The sequence below is a fragment of the Trematomus bernacchii genome, unplaced genomic scaffold, assembly GCF_902827165.1.
Source record: "Trematomus bernacchii unplaced genomic scaffold, fTreBer1.1, whole genome shotgun sequence".
Taxonomy (NCBI): Eukaryota; Metazoa; Chordata; class Actinopteri; order Perciformes; family Nototheniidae; genus Trematomus; species Trematomus bernacchii.
The window spans coordinates 3,560,823-3,579,012 of record NW_022987705.1 but is presented as its reverse complement, the minus strand read 5'-3'; the positions used below and the strand labels follow the sequence as shown (position 1 = coordinate 3,579,012).

The following is an 18,190-nucleotide window of genomic DNA, read 5'->3' as shown; positions in this document are numbered from 1 at the left end:
TTGTGGTGCTCAAAGGGAACAAATGCATATCATTTTAAAGTATTGTCTTTCACACAGCAACTCAAACCAAAGCAATCTAGATTGAAAAAAACGTGTGAAAAGAAAAATATATAGTTTTGATTTTTAGGCAGAACTATTTCTTTAACTTAGGATAAAGACTTTATTTGTGTGTATATTTGCAGGACATCATGAGTGTTTGTGGTCTACAGCTCCTCATTACTCTAAAAAACCACGAAGAGTATAATGTGGTCTAATTCATAATTTCTTTAGGAAATTATTCAAGCTCAACTTCCCCTTGTAAAAAAACCATTGTGCATTTATTTAACACGGGTTCTACTTGCCACTAGAGCATTTGAACGCACCTTCAAGTTGTATGAGCAGGATGACGGAGCCTGTGTGTGGTCTTTGAAGGCAGCATCACACTCACTGTCACTGACAGTTGAGAGTAGAGACCAGTCGGTGCAGGATGGTGTGACTTCAGTGAAGACTTTGAACCAAACATTTATCCAACTTTTAAATTGCAAACCTCTTGTCTTGTCTGGTGTGTGTGTGGACCTTTATATATACAGTCTATGGTGTGGACGCAAAACCACTTTTACCTGTTGATTTCTTCCCCCCCATTACTTATTTTTGTATGCGAGTGTCTGTGACAGTGAGTTTTTGACACAGGCATGGCTGAGGTACCGCAGCCGGTCGAAATAGACCCGGAATTCGAGCCTCTCTCCCGGCCGCGGTCCTGCACCTGGCCGCTTCCCCGCCCGGAGCTCAGCGACCCGGCCGGCTCCAACACCTCCTCCCCGGCCCCCTCAGTGCAGCAGGAGCCCGGAGGAAACACCGACTTCATCAGCAGCCTCGGCTTGTTAGAGGAGGACTATGAAGAGTATGCGGAGCAGAGTGACTTTCAGTGTCGAGAGGGGAATTGTGTCCCTCCACAGCAGCAGCACCACCTCCATCCCCTCCAGCAGCAGCCGCCGCTCCCCGGTCCTCAGATGCCCGCTCAGCAGGTCCCCTCTCCGGGCGTCGCTCCTCCTGGCAGCAGCACCTCCGGACCGAGGAAAAGCAGCTCGTCCCGCCGCAACGCCTGGGGGAACATGTCGTACGCCGACCTGATCACCAAAGCCATAGACAGCTCACCTGAGAAGAGGCTGACTCTGTCTCAGATTTACGACTGGATGGTGAAGAACGTGCCTTACTTCAAGGATAAGGGAGACAGCAACAGCTCCGCGGGCTGGAAGGTGAGTGAGTGTTTAAGGGGAAGAAGCTGAGGTGCGTTCATGGTTGAGATGTAACCATTTAACGCCAAACCAAAAGTATAAACATAACATTAACACACGTGTCATTCAATGCTGTAACTTAGCAGCACACCTGCACAATACTTTCCAAAAATACTTAAGTTGCTGAACACTTTGGCAAACTTTCTGATGCAGTTTTTCAAAAATGATTTTACTTTCTTTAAATACATGCTATTTAAAATTAAATAGCATGTAGATTAGTTTATTCTGCAGTAACTTAACTCTAGCTAACACTCAACAGAAGTTGGCTAAGATAAGATTTACTTTATTGATCCCAATTTGGGAATGTTTTCGTCACAGCAGCAGTACTGTAAACAAGGCATTGAACATAATATGAAGATGAAAAAGGGTAGTAAATAAACAAACATAAACACTAGATATAAACAAATCAAAATAAGAAAATAAAACAAAACAAAAGTAAAATTCATAATGACAGTGAAAGATATAAATCTGTAGACTCGAATACATGCATTAACATTAAGTGTGCAAAAAATTGCATTTCAAAATCAAATATGAATGTACAATGCTCAGTGTGAAGACAATACAGATATGTAAATGATGGTTGTTGAAGGGGAAAGTGTTGGAGCAGTTAGAAACAGGTTTCTATAATATTCTGTTCAATATTCTCCATTATAGGGAATTTAAGAAAGCATTCTGAAATGTCGCAGACAACAGTAAATAACAAAAATGAATGATGGCTGAAGTCCATGTGTTTTGTACCTGTTTTTTCCTACTCGCCAGTCAGTGTTGTCACAGCAACTGTTTCCCAAAGCAGCGAAAATACCTGGTGTGACCTCACTCAATGTAATGTGGTCAGTCTGTCATGATGATGAACCAGACAGAGCACTTTTATTACTTTGCATGTGCATTTCATGCTCTGTACTTTTATGTCAAGCCAATACTTGTTTGCCATTCAGTGCTTTAGGTGATCATTCATTGGAAGTATCTTAGCTTACTCATATTTATTAACACAGGTTTCAAAAACAGTCAATAGTGTCATCATATTTATTCTTTCTTAGTGTCTATAAACTGTCTATATTTAGTGTATTACATTTCTATACTTCGGGGGGTAGTGTTTATACCCATTTCTACTGCCACACTGTATATCCTCAGTACTCTGAGCCATGCATCTATTTTAATCTAAAACTAATGAATACATGAAAAACAATACTTGTTTCTTTGTCTATAATTTAAAAACTGCTCAGTGGTTGCTCTTGAGTTTGGCTTCTGCACTTTGGCTTGTTAGTAACCTTTGAAGTGTTGGAGTGGTTTCCTCTGTCAGCTATAGCACACGCCTCTCTGCTGTGTCAGTGAGGAAACATAAAGCTCTGAAGCAGCCAGTAAATCTTGCTGTAAACATCCCAAACATCCAGAATAGTTCTCTCTGTGTGGGAACAATCTATCCATTACAAGCACAAAACATACTGACTCATGGACTATGCAGCATTTCCACAGTCATGGAAAATTTGGTACAGTCCTGGAATTTTACAAAGCTGTGCTTTCTGGCCCTGGAAATATCTAGCAGGGAAAAGCAGGAGCCTAATGCCTGTGCAAACATGCTAATCTGGGTCTTAATAACGTCTCGCCGGGGTAAGGAAGTTACTCAGCCATGATGGATAGAAAGTAACTGAGGACAGAAAAAGTGAAGTAAACGTTAATGAAACAAGCACACTCTAAAATAATTTCTGATTTCAGATTTGTAGCCCTTCCTGTAACCCTTGCATTCTCACGAGACGTACATTTGAAGTTATGTCAGGAAATGCCTTTGTGAACCTCAATCAATTATAGTTTCAATTGTTCAACAGCCCTTTGTGAGAACTTGATCACAGCTTCTGACTTATGGCTCTGGTTAGCCTCCTTTTCCTTCTTTTCTTCATCTCTCTGCGGTTCGTTATTGGCTACATGTACAGTCGGTGCAGTTGCTGGTGGGAGTGCAATGGGGTTTTGGCCAGGGGAGCAGCATGGAGTCAACTGTTTCAGGGCTCTCCCCCTGACAATAACAGGAGGCGACACAAACAGCTCAATCAGTGTTGGGGAGTGTGTCGGAGGGGAAGGGGCTTAGGAGAAGGGAATGCTGGGAACAACGTCAAACATCCTCCATTCCTGAGCTGTGCGCTCATATCTTTGTGTCCCTGTCTTCTAGAGTTTCCTCAGCGGATGCTGCAGCTTGGAGAAAGGGATTGCTGCTCTTTATCCTGTCACTTCCTCCTCTGCCCTCTCTCAAGCCTTCTGTTGGAGGTGTTTGTTCGAATTGAGCACTGAGAGTTACACTTTTCAAAGGGCCAACTGCACCTTTATGCACCAAGATATTTAAATATGCGAATATATATCGACACAACTAACAATAGCTTCAGCAATCAATTCAATCCAACCAGACATTCAAACTACCTCAGCAGACAGCTTGCTCTAATCCTCCGCTGTACTCCACTCTACTGCTACTTAAGTTTGGACACAAATTGGATATCTGAAATAGAAATCATTTTATTAATACTTTAGCATTTAACTCTACATAACAGTCTTTTTTGCTGTAGCCACTCTTTGCATCGTGTGCCATTCAATAAAGCAGCAAATCCCTCTTTGACAATAGCACAAAGCTGTTTATATTAAAACAACCTCTGCATTCCTGAATGTTGGCATGCTTCGTTGGGCTTCGGAACCACCGGCTGATAGTTATTTTTACACTTTCCTGTTCAGAAAACACGACAGTCCCCCCCACAATGAACTATGATGCATTTCCTGCAGAGTGGATGGAAAACAGTGCCATGTGTTAACATCCCCGCCCTGCAAAACACGAGGGTCAGGGCTGGAAAAAGAGGAGGACCCGACAGGAGAGGCCAGACATCGATAAATCATGTTTGTGTCTAATTCTATGTAAAGTCATTTTATTCCATTCCCCGCCATATGCTAAAAGAAATCATCGACCTGGTTGTTATGATCTTTTGTATCATCATGTATTGACTTTACTATCCGCATACATGATTGTAATGTAAGATAGAGATAAGCCAGAGACCTCATGGTGGGTGGAGGGCGTTGAGTTTGAACCTCAGTGATTATACAGCTCCACCTAAATAACTGAAGGTGGGTGGAGGGCAGGGCGAGGGCAACGCTGCTGCAGCTATACTGTAGCTTCCTGTCTCCCTCATGTCATGGAAATAATGTTTTGTTTCCCTCCAAAAATATTGCGGTGATCATGACGCCTCTACCACAAGAGAGGGCCCCTGCCAACTGGGAGGACTGGTTCCCATGGGGTGTTGGTGGGTCTAAAGAGTGGCAGTGTGCAACATGCAAGGGTACTTTACCATCTTACTGGTAATGCCACTGTTTTTCTCAGCGAACTGTGACCTTAAATAACGGAACAGGAAGCAGCACTGCTGAGTAGTTAACCTGGCGCAGAAGAACTGAGGTGTTCATTCGCAAACATCTAAGACCGTTTTTTAACAGCACTTTTCAAAGGTCATGAAGTGCGTAAAGGCCATATCGTGCTGAAGCAGAGTCCTAAAATCCGGATATCAGTTCGCATTTTTGCAGTTCTGGGTTCCTTGATTTAAAGATATTGATGTTTTTTTGTTAGTATTGTTAAATGACTGAACCAAGGGGGGTTAACACAAGCTTAAGATACTTTAACATTTGGTTCTACAACATCAAGTATGTTAGTAAATACCCAATTTGTACGTTTTTTTGTGTCTTAACAAAAGACGTCTGCTTAAGTGTCCCTATTCTGCTCATTTTCACGTTCATATTTGTATTTTGTGATTCAACTGTGACATGTCTCCATGCTTTAATGTTCAAAAAGCTCTTTATTTTTCTCATACTGCCTGTGCTGCAGCACCTCTTTTCACCCTCTGTCTGAAACCAGAGCCCAGTCTGCTCTGATTAGTTAGCTAGCCGGCTCTGTTGTGATTGGTCAACCGCTTAGAGATGTCCCGCCCTTTAGTACATCACGTACAATGTGTACAATGTTGCCAATAGAAGCATGAGTGTTACATAGTGATATCACTATGTTGCAGAAGTAAACAAAGGGGTCCAAAGGAGGCGTTTCAGGCAGGGGGGAGAATGTGTCGGAGAACTTTTTCCTTTAGCCATTGCAGACCTACATGCACAACAAACCTGTATAACACTCTATAGGAGAGAGAAAACCCCAAAAAGCATAATAGGGCCTCTTTAATGAGACTGCAGATGTTGTTGTGGACATTAAACGTCATTAGGCCAAACACTAGTCTGCCTTAGCTTAATGGTGTTGACGTTGAAGTCATGTGGCTGAAGTGTAGTTTGTTTGTAGCCGTTTTTTTTGGCCTGGTGATTGCACAAACCCTTTCCAAATCATAAACATTGTGTAAACGTGGTTTATCTTGCTCAACAAAATATGTAAGTATCATAAACTTCTGTTTGAAACAATAAACAATAATCCGAAATCCAGTAGAAATTGACCTTTTGACCAGGGAGCCAGAGTGATTTCAAAAATACTTCATCTCTGAAACTCTCCATTGGATTGTAGTCCATTTAGGTATTTACATGTATCTATGCAACAGATAAATACACAGTTCTGTGACCGCCTGCAGTTGTGTTTGTACTCACTGTGTGAAGTGGTTTTATTTAAGTACATTATTCAACGCAGATGTCCAAAGGGCCCCTACACTACAAATCTGGCGCCTGATGTCTGCGTATGACTAGAACAAGTCACAGACAACACTAACACTATTTATTCAAGATAAGCTGAGCTGCTAAGTGAAACAAACTCACTCCATTGGAACAAAATCTCCCAGTTCAAATGACAGCTGATGGAAGTTAGATATAATTGACCTATACTCTGACTTTCATCCAAATTAAGTTTTGCGATTATTAATGGCCAATGAAAAGTAACTAAAATGTAAATAAAGGATATACATTATTAATAAATCAGACCAGAAAGTGACGTTTATTCAGATAACCACAGGTAAAATGTGGTGAGGCTCTCGGGATAGCAGTGTTGTTCTATCAGCTTAATCCTGACAAACATTTTGATTCAACCACTGTATGGTTTGCCACACAATTTTACAAATTAATGTTGCCCTGTGGATGAGTGACTTTGTTGATCCCATGCCTTTTTTCACTGTGAGATCTGTTTTCTGTGGTTATAAGTTTAAAGACTCGCCAACCATTGGATTGCCATGAATTTTGGGACACTCCTTTTGGTTGCTGGTCGGTGTGAATTCTAGGTGATTTCACATCAAAGTTGTTAGTTTGTCAAACACTGATATAATGACTAAATACTTGCAAAGTTATGACATACAGTATATTGTTAAGTTTCCTAATACTGTAGCAAATGATATTGGTAATTCACTGTAAGATGTTGAACATAGACACTATACTATTAAACGTTGTCATCAATGGCAACAGTATAAGTAAAGAATTGCAGAGCTGCTAACATTTATAAACAAAATAACTTCTATTGTTTAATTACAATTGTTTGCTTCTTTATGGGCAACTTTTAAACAAATCAGGGGTTCTACTGAGGGTTTGTGAACTCGGTTTGAGGACACGGACCTGAAAAGAGGCCACTAAAAGAGGCAAAGAAAAAGTCAGCTATTTGTCTTGGTTAAAAAAGGGAGGCCTGCCCTTAACTTAAGAGGCCCACTGAAAGCTTCAAGTAACCCCATGAAGAAAAGGAGGCTTGGGGCAGGGGCTTTTCAATGAGGAGCGCGTATAGCTTCAGGGAGGGAGGGGAGCCGTCAGCTGACTGGCTTTCTGTGGGCCGATGCCTGTGTACATTCTGCTGTCTACACATGTGTGAGTCTGTGGAATCTACGGCATGTGGCTTTCTGCATTGTCCTTCAGTCCCACACAATAATAATCCCCCCCTCTATATTATGTTCACAAAAAGAATCTGGCCTCAAATCCATTATGCAAAAATATAATGGACATGGGTGCAGAGGCAAGTGGAGAAATATTGTGTGAAGACAAAGGAAAGGAATCGGAAGCAATTGAGATTAGTGTCCAAGCCTGTACAAAAACAGTTGGCCTTTTTACCCTTTAAAGTGTGCAAAGAATCTCAAGATTAGGCTGTCGAAGCTTATAGATCAAGTTTGTAATCGGCTTAGTTTTTCTTAATATTAAGTTTTCTTTTTATCAGTTGCACATCAAGTGAGGATGTTTTAAAGTGCTCATTTTCCTCCTGGTTGTATATTCAAGCCTGAGCTCCCAACACAAAGCTCCCCATTCCTTTTCATAGCCCCACTTTGAAGCCATTGCAGAAGTAGGTCACTCGGTTTGATGCTCAGTGTTAATGAAGTAACCTGTATTGTGCCGGGAGCCACGAAGAGGCGACGTGGTCTGCACACTGAGCTCAAGGGCTCTTCTTCTACAGCGCTCTGCTTTTTTTTTTACTGCCCTGTAACACTAAACTCAGGGCCCACACTCATTTTCATCTTCCTGGGTCAGATGAGAAAGGGGGGAGGGGTGCACAGGAAGACACTCAGGAAGTGGCTTGTCCTTTTACTCTAATCTCTGCAAGTTCTGTGCACTCTAATTCTCTTATTCACCCTGCATATCGTTCTGCTCTGTGGTGATATAGTAAAGTGACAACAGATATTAAAGATAACAGCTCTGATTTACTGTCAGACATCTTCAATGGTATTTTTGCACCCAGCAAGAGCCTTCATAAAGTGCAAGATAAAGAAGCAGTGTGTTAAGTCAAACAGTGTGAACACTTGTCTCACAAGATCAACAAGACATTTGCTATTTAAAAATAAGATGGTTTCCCCTTTTTTCATTTAGCAGCTGAATACATTGCTGTCTTTGTGTCTTGCATTTGAATTAGACAGGAATACAAAATATGGCTGCAGTATTATCTTTTAGCAGAATCATTTTTGCAATTATTAGACATTAGACATTTTAATAATTTTACAATCTAAGTAAGTATGTCAAGAGATGTAATGTGTCCCAATAAGACACACTAACAACAAGCTTTATCCTTATTTTATACATGATTTTTTTGTTGTTGCATTTAACCACATAAGTAATAGAAAGACAATATTTGTAAGGACATTCTGAACTACACAATGTCTTAAGGCACTGGCCAACAAACTGGTCAAGAATAATAGTCTGCCTAAGAGATTAGCACGCTTCCTTATTTTACTCTTAATGTGATTTTTGGACAAATATTCCAACTAGCAAGCCATGAAGCTTGATTAGAAAATATAAACATTATGCAACATTAGCTTAAAGCAAGATGGATACAATCTGGGAGGGTACTGATTCAAGTGAGACTTTACAGAAGACATATTCTTACTCTTACAAAACTGCCACAACCTCACGTGGTTTGGTATTATTACCAATGGCTAATGGTTGCTAAAATGAGCTAATATTAGCTAACTTTAAGTAACTGATATTACTGAATACGTTTGCTTATTTCTGAACATTTCAATTAACTTGGTGTTTTCTATTATGGGATAAAACCAAAAAGAATTATCTGGTGACATGCTGAAACTTAGCGTAGCAGTAGCATAAATATAGAAAACGTTAGCAAAATGCTACAATAGCCTAATGTCAGCAACACAGCCATACGAGTCTGCTAACATTATGCTACTTGTAATACGAGACCGTGGATCGTTTTGGCGGCAGCTTAACCTCTGAGTTTTACATGGTTTTATTGCTAAACTTATAGACCAAGACATGTCTGCATATTTAAAGTGACTCTCTTTTTCCCTCCATTATTTTCGTCACTCGCTAAGTATCACGCCTCATTGATTTAAAGCGGAGTTACAGATATGAGTAGCAGATGGTCTCCCCAGTGGTTCTCCTGTGGGGATCCTCTCTCCAGTCTGTGGTTGCTTCTGGATCTATATGTAAAACGTTTGGATCAGTTGCACGTGAGGCCACTTTCACTGTGTGGCTGCACCTGTCCCTGCAACTGGGCCTTGTTTGTTTACTCACCCTGTGACGGTTACTGCGACCTCATGCTTCACTACACAAGAAACAGCAGCTGTGTTGATTGTTTTGAAGTCCAGTAGGAGGAGTCGCTTCATGCAGCAGCAGTTTGTCACATACAAATATTGAACACAGATGATTTTGAGATCATTGAGTGCATTTGAAGAGTTGTAAACTGTTGGATAATTCGCAAAAAATCTACCATAGAGCAGTTAGACTTGGACTGCAAAGAGACAACTGCTTTCTGCTGAAGATTTACATTGTTCAACATGTTGCATTCCTGAGGGCAAACTGTAAATAGATTTAGTCAGAAGCAATAAGACCTTTCCCATGTCAGGCATCCTTGCACCCACTGACCTAGAAACAGAGCGATGTTAAAACTCTCATTCTTCAGTGTAGAGACAGTTTGTGTCAGTTTAATTCTTTCACAGAGACATATAAGCTAATAGATGAATTCTTAGCATATTAGAATTATTAAAGGCAATATCAAGAATGGAAAAAGATGTTCGGTAGCTACAAAGCTTACATTTTAAGCACACAAAAGTCAATTGACATGACTACCCACAAACACAAAGCAAGACGCAAACAGCATCATATTAAAATATTTTCTAATGAGATATTTCTTCTACAAGCTTGTGTTTGATCACTGCTCAACGTACTTAATAGATCCTTTACGTCACTTGCAGTCTGTAATCTGTGCCTGGGAACTCCCCTAGTAGCCGTGAAAGGTCAATGAGGAGCACACAGACTTCTTAATGCCCCACATTCATATGCAGCTACAGGTGCATATATTTAACTTCAAAGCCGGTTAAAACATGAGGACCGTGACAATTGTTTTATAAAAAAGTTTAACAACGATGCAGCATATAGGCCACCTTGGGTCAGGCTTTCAGGGGCATGATGTGTGAATGGGGCACCTCCTGAATTAGTGAGGCAGGGGATGTCTTTTGTTCTCTTTGGGCTGAGGTGAGGTCTGTCTCAGACAAGGATTATCCCCGGCAGAGTAGAGAAATTCCTCTTCCCAGGGCCCAGTCATGCAGCCCATGATCTATTGTGGGCAGTCAGCATTTGCATATCACTAGTGATCTCAGCTGTCTGCGAGCGGGACATGTCGTCTTGGTTTTAGTGAAGTTAGTTCACAGACTGAAGCTGTGCAACACATCGCTCAGATCTCTCGTCCTCTGCTTATGACTCATTTCCTGTCTTCTGGTTACAGATTGAGATCAAGTAAAAGGGAGAAGAAGTCATGATAAAATCACGTCAAATCACAACTATGTTAAAGGAACAGTTTGACATTTCAGAAAATATTTGCTCTCTTATTGTTTTGCACAAAGACAGAAAATGAGAAGACAATCATCTTGCAATTCAAATAATGCACAGTGGATTTATTTAATCTTGCATTTTGTGGAGTAACAATTATATTTATTGAAACACAGACACCTTTTTTATCGTCTTCAGTAAAAAACAATCAGACAAAATTAAAGATTTTCCCTTTCCCTTTTTAAACTAATCACGAATAGTAAGCCCCCGGCCGCATAACTGATGGATCCACAAAGTAAAATAAACTAACATTGAGGGAATCTGTTCTTAATACATACATAATCATACATGACTTTACTTCTGTATGTTTAAAACACAGTATTTTTTACATGTCTACCATAATAGACAGCTTATATGAGGATATTCACAGTTATTCTGCAAATAGAAATGACCAAATTCAACCAATTGGGAGTTTTTTCCATCACGTTCCACGATAAAATCATCTACTTTCTGTCCTATCCTTAACCTGAGTCAGATTTGTATTGCATTGTGAGGACATGGAGTGAGCGTTAACTCCCCTTCACGTCTCTTCAGCATGTGCAGGATGTCCTCCGACACAGGAAGCCTTATTTAAAAGTCAGTGGAAGAGAAGGGAGGAGACCGGGTGGGGGGGGTTTGTTGTGGTGAGTCAGAAAGTACAGCCAGCAGCATGTCTGTGAATCTTCTCCTCTCTCTGCTCCTGCTCCATTACATTTCACTTGTTAGACGCTTTTATCCAAAGCGACTTACATACATTCAGTACTCTGGGCAATCCCCACAGGAGCAATTTGGGGTGAAGTGTATTGCCCAGGGACACAACGACATGCTGACTGCAGTGGGACTCGAACTTGCTACCCCCTGATTCGAAGTTCAGCGCACTATCCACTGAGCTCCATTCAACCTGTTTGCATGTCTTTGTGAGCGCAGGCTGGGGAGCTCGTGTTCAGCACACAGTGAAGAGTGAACCCATTGACCTCAGCTCTGCCGGCAAAAACATCTCACTCTGACGTCCCTCCCCATCCTCGCCTCGAACTCTGTAACCTCCCCCCCCGTCTTCTTTTTCAGTAAAACATTTCTCATTCATGCGCAGCTCGCTGCCTCCACAAAGCCACTGTGGATGTATAGTTTGAGCTGAAGCTTGCCATGGTTCAGTGCCTTTGTATGGGGACAGTCATCCAAAACAATGCGCACAATATCCTTAGTATGTTCTATTCCTACAATTATTTGAAGTGTCATTCAGGTTCTAGATAGATGGATAGATAGATAGATAGAGATATAGATAGAGATAGATTGATAGATAGATAGATAGATAGATAGATAGATTGATGGATTGATGGATTGATAGATAGATAGATAGGTACTTCATTGAGAATTGTTTGCGTTGCAGCAGCATAAAAAAACACAAGGCAATGTACATAAGAGAAACTAAGACACAGAAATAAACAGTCCAATATATTTCAGAAATAGAAATAAAATAGCATTAAAAAGTTAAAAGATTAAACACATATACATGTGGAAATACAAATTTCCAGTAACAAATATAATGCAGGATATTATTGTGCAAGAATGGATTATTCAATATTAAATAGAATATGAATGTAAAATGTCCAGTGGGACAGTAGTTATTCAGAGAAGCTATGGAGCAGACATAGTTATAACTTTGAACAAAATGATTAGACATTTATTTATTTCTCAATCTTCGGATATGCACTGAATGCTCCCAACCCAAGACCAACATTTAATGTCCATTGAGAGCAGTCTATAGTGCATCTGTGTCCTGTGTGGCCATGTCTGTGTTCCTTAACCATCGCTGTTTTTCTTCCTGAGAGAGTTACCGCAGGAGGCGCCTCTGCGTTCTTTTTAGAGTTCATAACATAGCATTAGGGAGAGAGGACTGAGTGAGGCTTTAGGTGTATACATGTTAGCATAAGGACAAATGTGACCACACTTTAAAAAAAAAAAGGGAGCAAGTTGGGTAAACCCCAAAGCAATGCAAAAAAACTGCTGTTGGTGGAAGAGTGGGAAAAGCATGTGCTGATCAAACATTGTGTAAATCACAGGAAACATATGATTATGGTTTACAGTGAGGAGGGAGAAGGATGACCACCCTAACAAACTCTAATGTAGGACTTTTTTTAAGCAAGCACTGGCTGTTCTGACATGGTCCGTATATTTATATAGTGTACAATTAATGACATGACATCCCTTTCTTGCTTCCTCAAGCCAAAGTAACTTATAAATGTTGCTGGAGAGTGTGGAGTGGAAAAGGCTCAGTCGACATAATATTGTTGACGGAGGATATGGACATATGCATACTTCCTGTTCATCTGCTGGCTTTGACGTCACACTCATCCTCAACAGCTCCTTCTCCACTCGGTATGAGAAATGGCAAATAGTTCCTCTGCAGCAATTCACCTTCTCATCTCATTCCCTGTAAGAAGCGATTAGGGATAACTTGTGCCACCTCACCAGAGGGTCAGTGTTGTTTATCATAAGATTTGGCCTATCATAATAAAATAACATTTGGAAAGAAATCCTGTTGTTTAGACTCCACATTGTAGCTTCCTCAAAGTCCAAAGAGAGCTTGCAACCAGGCTTGGGGAGTAACAGATTACATGTAATGGATTCAATCAGTATACCAACAAATTACTAGCAGGATTACAATGTTACTAAAAAGCTAAAAAACAGCATGTTGTATTTGTTTTAAAAGAAGCAGATGTTATATCTTCTCTGTTAGCTGTACTGTTCTGTAAGCTAATACTTAAGAGTGAATCTATACGCCTACTGCCTGAATCTGCTTCATGGTTTTCACTTTCTTTGGTTCATTTGTTCTTTTTTTTATTCAGCAGGTGAACCTATATGCTCATAAAATAGTGTGTGTGAGCTTAACTGTGTGTATTAAACTAAAATGGAGCATTTTCTGTGAGCTCAGATTTTATTTCTGCTTTTTTGAACTGTAGTATGTGCTCATGTGTGTCATTGTTGGTGTGTAGGCTACTGCCTGAATATGCTGAATTAAAGGTTTTCCTTTAAATAAAATCTATGAGCAGAGGACACATTTCTTATCCGAAAATATCTTATTTTCTCAGGTGATTTTGTTCTGTTGTCACCTATGGGAAAAACATCTTATTTTCTTTCTCTTGTTTTTATTTAGAATGCATTTTATATCTAAAGAATCAGAAATCAACAGAAACTAATGAGGATACATTACCTTAATATTGTGACACTCAGATTAGCTTACTGATTAATTTGTTTTGTTTAAACCTAACTAGTAATTCTAAGTCTTCCCGCCTTTCCTCTGTTTACAAATGTTCAAATCTTTTCTCCACGCAGAACTCCATCAGACACAACCTGTCGCTGCACAGCCGCTTTGTGCGCATACAGAACGAGGGGACGGGCAAAAGCTCCTGGTGGATGCTGAACCCCGAGGGGGGTAAGAGCGGGAAGTCGCCGCGCCGCAGAGCCACCTCCATGGACAACAACAGTAAGTTTGCCAAGAGCCGAGGAAGGGCCACAAAGAAAAAGGTACAGTCCCCCTTTTTATTAACACTATACTCACTCATACAATCAGTGTGTTCTGTATGTGTGTATTTTTCTCACAGCTCTGCTTAATCTCTGTTAATAGAAGTTAGATTCTTTGAAAATACAGTCATCTGCTCTCTTAGAAAATGTGCTCTAAGTCACGATTATCCTGAGCAAAGTAATCACAATCCAAGATATAATCCTTATAATAATACAAATATGTTTAAAATGGCACTAAAACATACTGCCATGTGTTTTTCTCACAGCTCTGGTAAATCTGTGTTAATAGAATAGTTTGACTTTTTTGAAAATACAGTCATGTGCTCTCTTAGAAAATGAGCTCTAAGTCACTATTATCCTGTGGAAAGTAATCACAATTCAAGATATAATCGATTTAATCATAAAAATGTGTTTAAAATGGCACTAAAACATAATGAATGTACCTAAAATTACCGTAAAGCAATAATTATATGGTAGCCTGGTTCATGTTTTCCTATCTTTAGATGGCTCTACAGGAGGGGGTTGAGGGGGGGGACGGCAGCCCTGGTTCCCAGTACTCCAACTGGCTGGGGAGCCCAAACTCTCACAGCAACGAGGACTTTGAAGCCTGGAGCTCCTTCAGGACGCGCACCAGCTCTGACGCCAGCACCCTGAGCGGCTGCCACTCGCCTTTCCCTCCTGACCCGGACGACCTGGGGGAGTCCGAGGGCCACATGATGTACCCCGGAGCGTCGGGAACCAAGATCACCTCCTCTCTGCCCAGCCTGTCCGAGGTGGCCGGGTCCATACACGGCTCAGAGATGGTCATGGAGGGTCTGCTGGATAACCTGAACCTGCTGCCCCCTAAAACCCCACAGCTGGTTTCTGACTCCACACATTCATCAAATGCTGCCATGCTTCAGAGCGGCCCCTACAGCTCCCCCGGCTTGACCCCGCTCCCACAGAAAGACTACCGTAAATGCATGTACAGCCAGGTCAGGATGAGCAACCTGCCCCCCGCCCCCATGCAGACGCTCCCACAGACCAAGCCAGGCTTTGGGGCTTATGAGAACCAGTACATCTGCCCTGCTGGCCTCCTCAAAGAGCTGCTGACCTCAGAAGCAGAAGCCAATAGGGAGGTGGGGAGGGGAGGTTGCCAACTGCCTCCTTACAGCCGCCAGAGCCACATGGGGGGTCACAACGGGGCGAAAATGATGAATCCTCCTCAGAGTCACCCTCACGTAAATCCACAAGCTATACATAGACAGGGTCCTCCAAGCTCACACGATTTGAATAGCTGTAACATGATCCCCCTGACTAGTCTGACTAGTCCTTCAGGGCCCCCTCATCGAATGAACAGCCTGAGGACATTCATGCAGCTGCCTCACACACACCCCACACACACTTACTCTGTTTCCACGGGCTACGGCAGCACCAGCGGCTACAGGGCGCTCGGCTCGGTTCACCCTCACCTTCATCACCAGGAGCGGCTGCCCAGCGACCTGGACAACGTGTCCATTGAGAGGCTTGAATGTGACATGGAGACGGTGCTCCATGACACCCTGATGGATGGCGGGGCCCTCGACTTTAACTTTGACCCCTCAGCTGGGTTCCCCCAAAGGGTGAAGACCACCACACACAGCTGGGTGTCAGGGTAGGAGCCATGGTGGGGGACAAAAAGGTGAGACTGACATAAACGCCTGGCAGGAAGTTAATTATTTAAAGGTCCCCTATTATACTGTTTTTATATTATATTATAGGTCTCAGATATATACAAAACATGTCTCTGAAGTGTTTGGCTGAAACACCAAACAGATCATTGCAGCATCCCATAATCCCCTCTGTTTCAGCCCTGTTTCAAAAGAGCTGATTCTCTGTCTGTTACTTTAGATGGAAATAAGGAGCCCCTCCCCACGCCCCTCTGAGAGATATTTGGTTAAAAAGAACTCAATGGTGCTCTAGGAGGAGATTCAGGTGATAAGGTGTGGGGGGGGGGGGGGGGGTTTACCTTGGTTGGTGATTGGCTAATGGTTACACAAGCCAAAAAATCGTTATGACATCATAAAGTGGCCAAAATCTGATCAGCTCATTTTCAGACAGGTTTTTATCAGAATCAGAATCAGAATACCTTTATTAGTCCCACAGAGGGGAAATGTACGTAGTTAGAGCAGAAAAAAGAGCCACAGACAGCTTAATGTTACATATGTTACATATGTTACATGCATTAAAAAGTACTAAGTTATGATATAATAAAACAATATATATATATATATATATATAATAAAAACAAAAAAAAGGTTACATAATTTTCAAAATGCACATCCTGTAACAGTTCTTAGGATTTAGCAGCCAGGTATATATAGCACAGTTTTAACGGCATATATATATATTACACATATAGCACATAGTTGGTTGGTATTTAACAGCAAGGGGTGTTATAGTCTGTGTTGTGGTGTGTGTGTGTGGGGGGGGGGGGGGGTTCTACTAGGGGCTGTGCTGGTTGTATAGTCTGACGGCTGCAGGAAGGAAGGACTTGCGGTATCTCTCCGTGAGACAGCGGGGGTGCAGCAGCCTGTGTAAATGGATCAGGACAAAAAGAGAGAGAATCTTTTTTCCTGAAACTTTCAGAGTCTCTTTACACAGAGGGGACACATGTTGATGTAGAAAAGACATGAAAAAGTGGATTTTGCATAATAGGTGACCTTTAAAACAATTTGACTGTTTTTCATCTCTGAACATTTTCTATTCCCCCTCACAGGTTTTCTCAGTTGCTGTTCACCTTCATTCAGAGGCTGGAAACTGTAAATGGACCACCCGCCATCCTTTTCCATCCTAACAAAAAGTTATTTTAAAATCTGCCAGCATTAGCAAACTAGCCTTTCATAACTGGAAACACATATTTGTTTATTTCTGCTGGTTTATTTTTTATATAAATATGTACAATACCATATATTACATATACAAAAGACAGCGTTAAAATGCCGAACAAGAAAAGCCTTAGTCATTTGGTTGGACTTAAAATTTAAATAGAGATTTACCAACTCACTTAAATGCACTTATACGTTTAGTTTGACCGCACACTGTTCTGTTGGTGGTAGAAGTTTTTTATTTGCCAACACGCAGTGAAAGTACCCAATTAAAGTAGTGTCGGTCCGGCATCTTCAATGAGGTAACATTATCAACGATTATTCCCACAGTCCAATATAACTCATTAAATAGTTGTTGTTTTTTTGTCCAGGGCTTAAAATGTCAAGAGTGATATAAAAACTGCTCCCAGATCTTTAAAAGAGATCATGATATTATATTCTAGTGGACCATAAAACCTGCAAAATATAAATAAATAACAGGAATTTCCTAATTGAGACTATCCTTATGCTCACACAAGTGGAAACCTATTGAGCTCATTCAACTCGATGCAAGATAAAACGATATATCATTTGCATATTGATACGCATCTACTATATTAAAAAAGCAAATTAAAAGGACCCAGAGGAAATGTATGGAGAACAGGATATGTTTAGGGGAATAGACTCTTAAGAACCATAAAGCAGGTAATAAAACAAACTCAACACACCCTTAATATGTCCCGATCGGCATAGATTCAATGTTTATGAACAGACAACTTCTGCACTCAAATTGAAAACCAGCCATGTCTCCTTGCCTTAAGATGTCCTTAAAGCTTGTCTGTATACGACTGAAATCAATAATCATCCATATAGTGTATTAAGGTATTTATTTCAGTTTCAATTTCAATTATAGCTTTTCTTGTAAAGTAAAATGTGTGCCTATACGCTGTTGAAATGTATATACTGCATATGAGACATGCTTTTTCTCTCTCTTGTTGCATCAAACATATATTGAAGAAGGAAATTACAGATAATAATAATAATCATCATATCTTCAATCTAAATTGTATTTATACAGCCCATTTAAACACACTTAAGTTAATAAAAACTTCATCCAAAACTTAATTTGGATGAACTGAAAAAAAGGAAATTCTTTAAAAAGGGACATTTTTGAGAATTTTGAGATTTTCACCCGACTTAAAATGCATGAAGCAGTGGGAGAAGCAGTAGATTAGGGACATGATGCCTTCACGAGAAACCTACATGAACCTCTGTGACATTAGAGACTTCTACCACAGTTTTAGTTCAGAACAACTTTTTTCAAAACTGTATTTGGATGAACTGGAA

At 40.8% G+C, this 18,190-nt stretch overlaps 1 protein-coding gene across 1 annotated transcript; it reads left to right on the top strand.

Moving 5' to 3' along the window:
- The first annotated feature begins 429 nt into the window (after positions 1 to 429).
- On the top strand, positions 430 to 17,462 carry LOC117490727 (forkhead box protein O1-A-like). The gene is made up of 4 exons (XM_034140524.1): positions 430 to 1,235; positions 13,830 to 14,021; positions 14,522 to 15,678; positions 16,756 to 17,462. The coding sequence occupies exons 1-3, from the start codon at positions 672 to 674 to the stop codon at positions 15,653 to 15,655; spliced, it is 1,890 nt and encodes a 629-aa protein (XP_033996415.1). The 5' UTR covers positions 430 to 671; the 3' UTR covers positions 15,656 to 15,678; positions 16,756 to 17,462.
- The last annotated feature ends 728 nt before the right edge of the window (positions 17,463 to 18,190 follow it).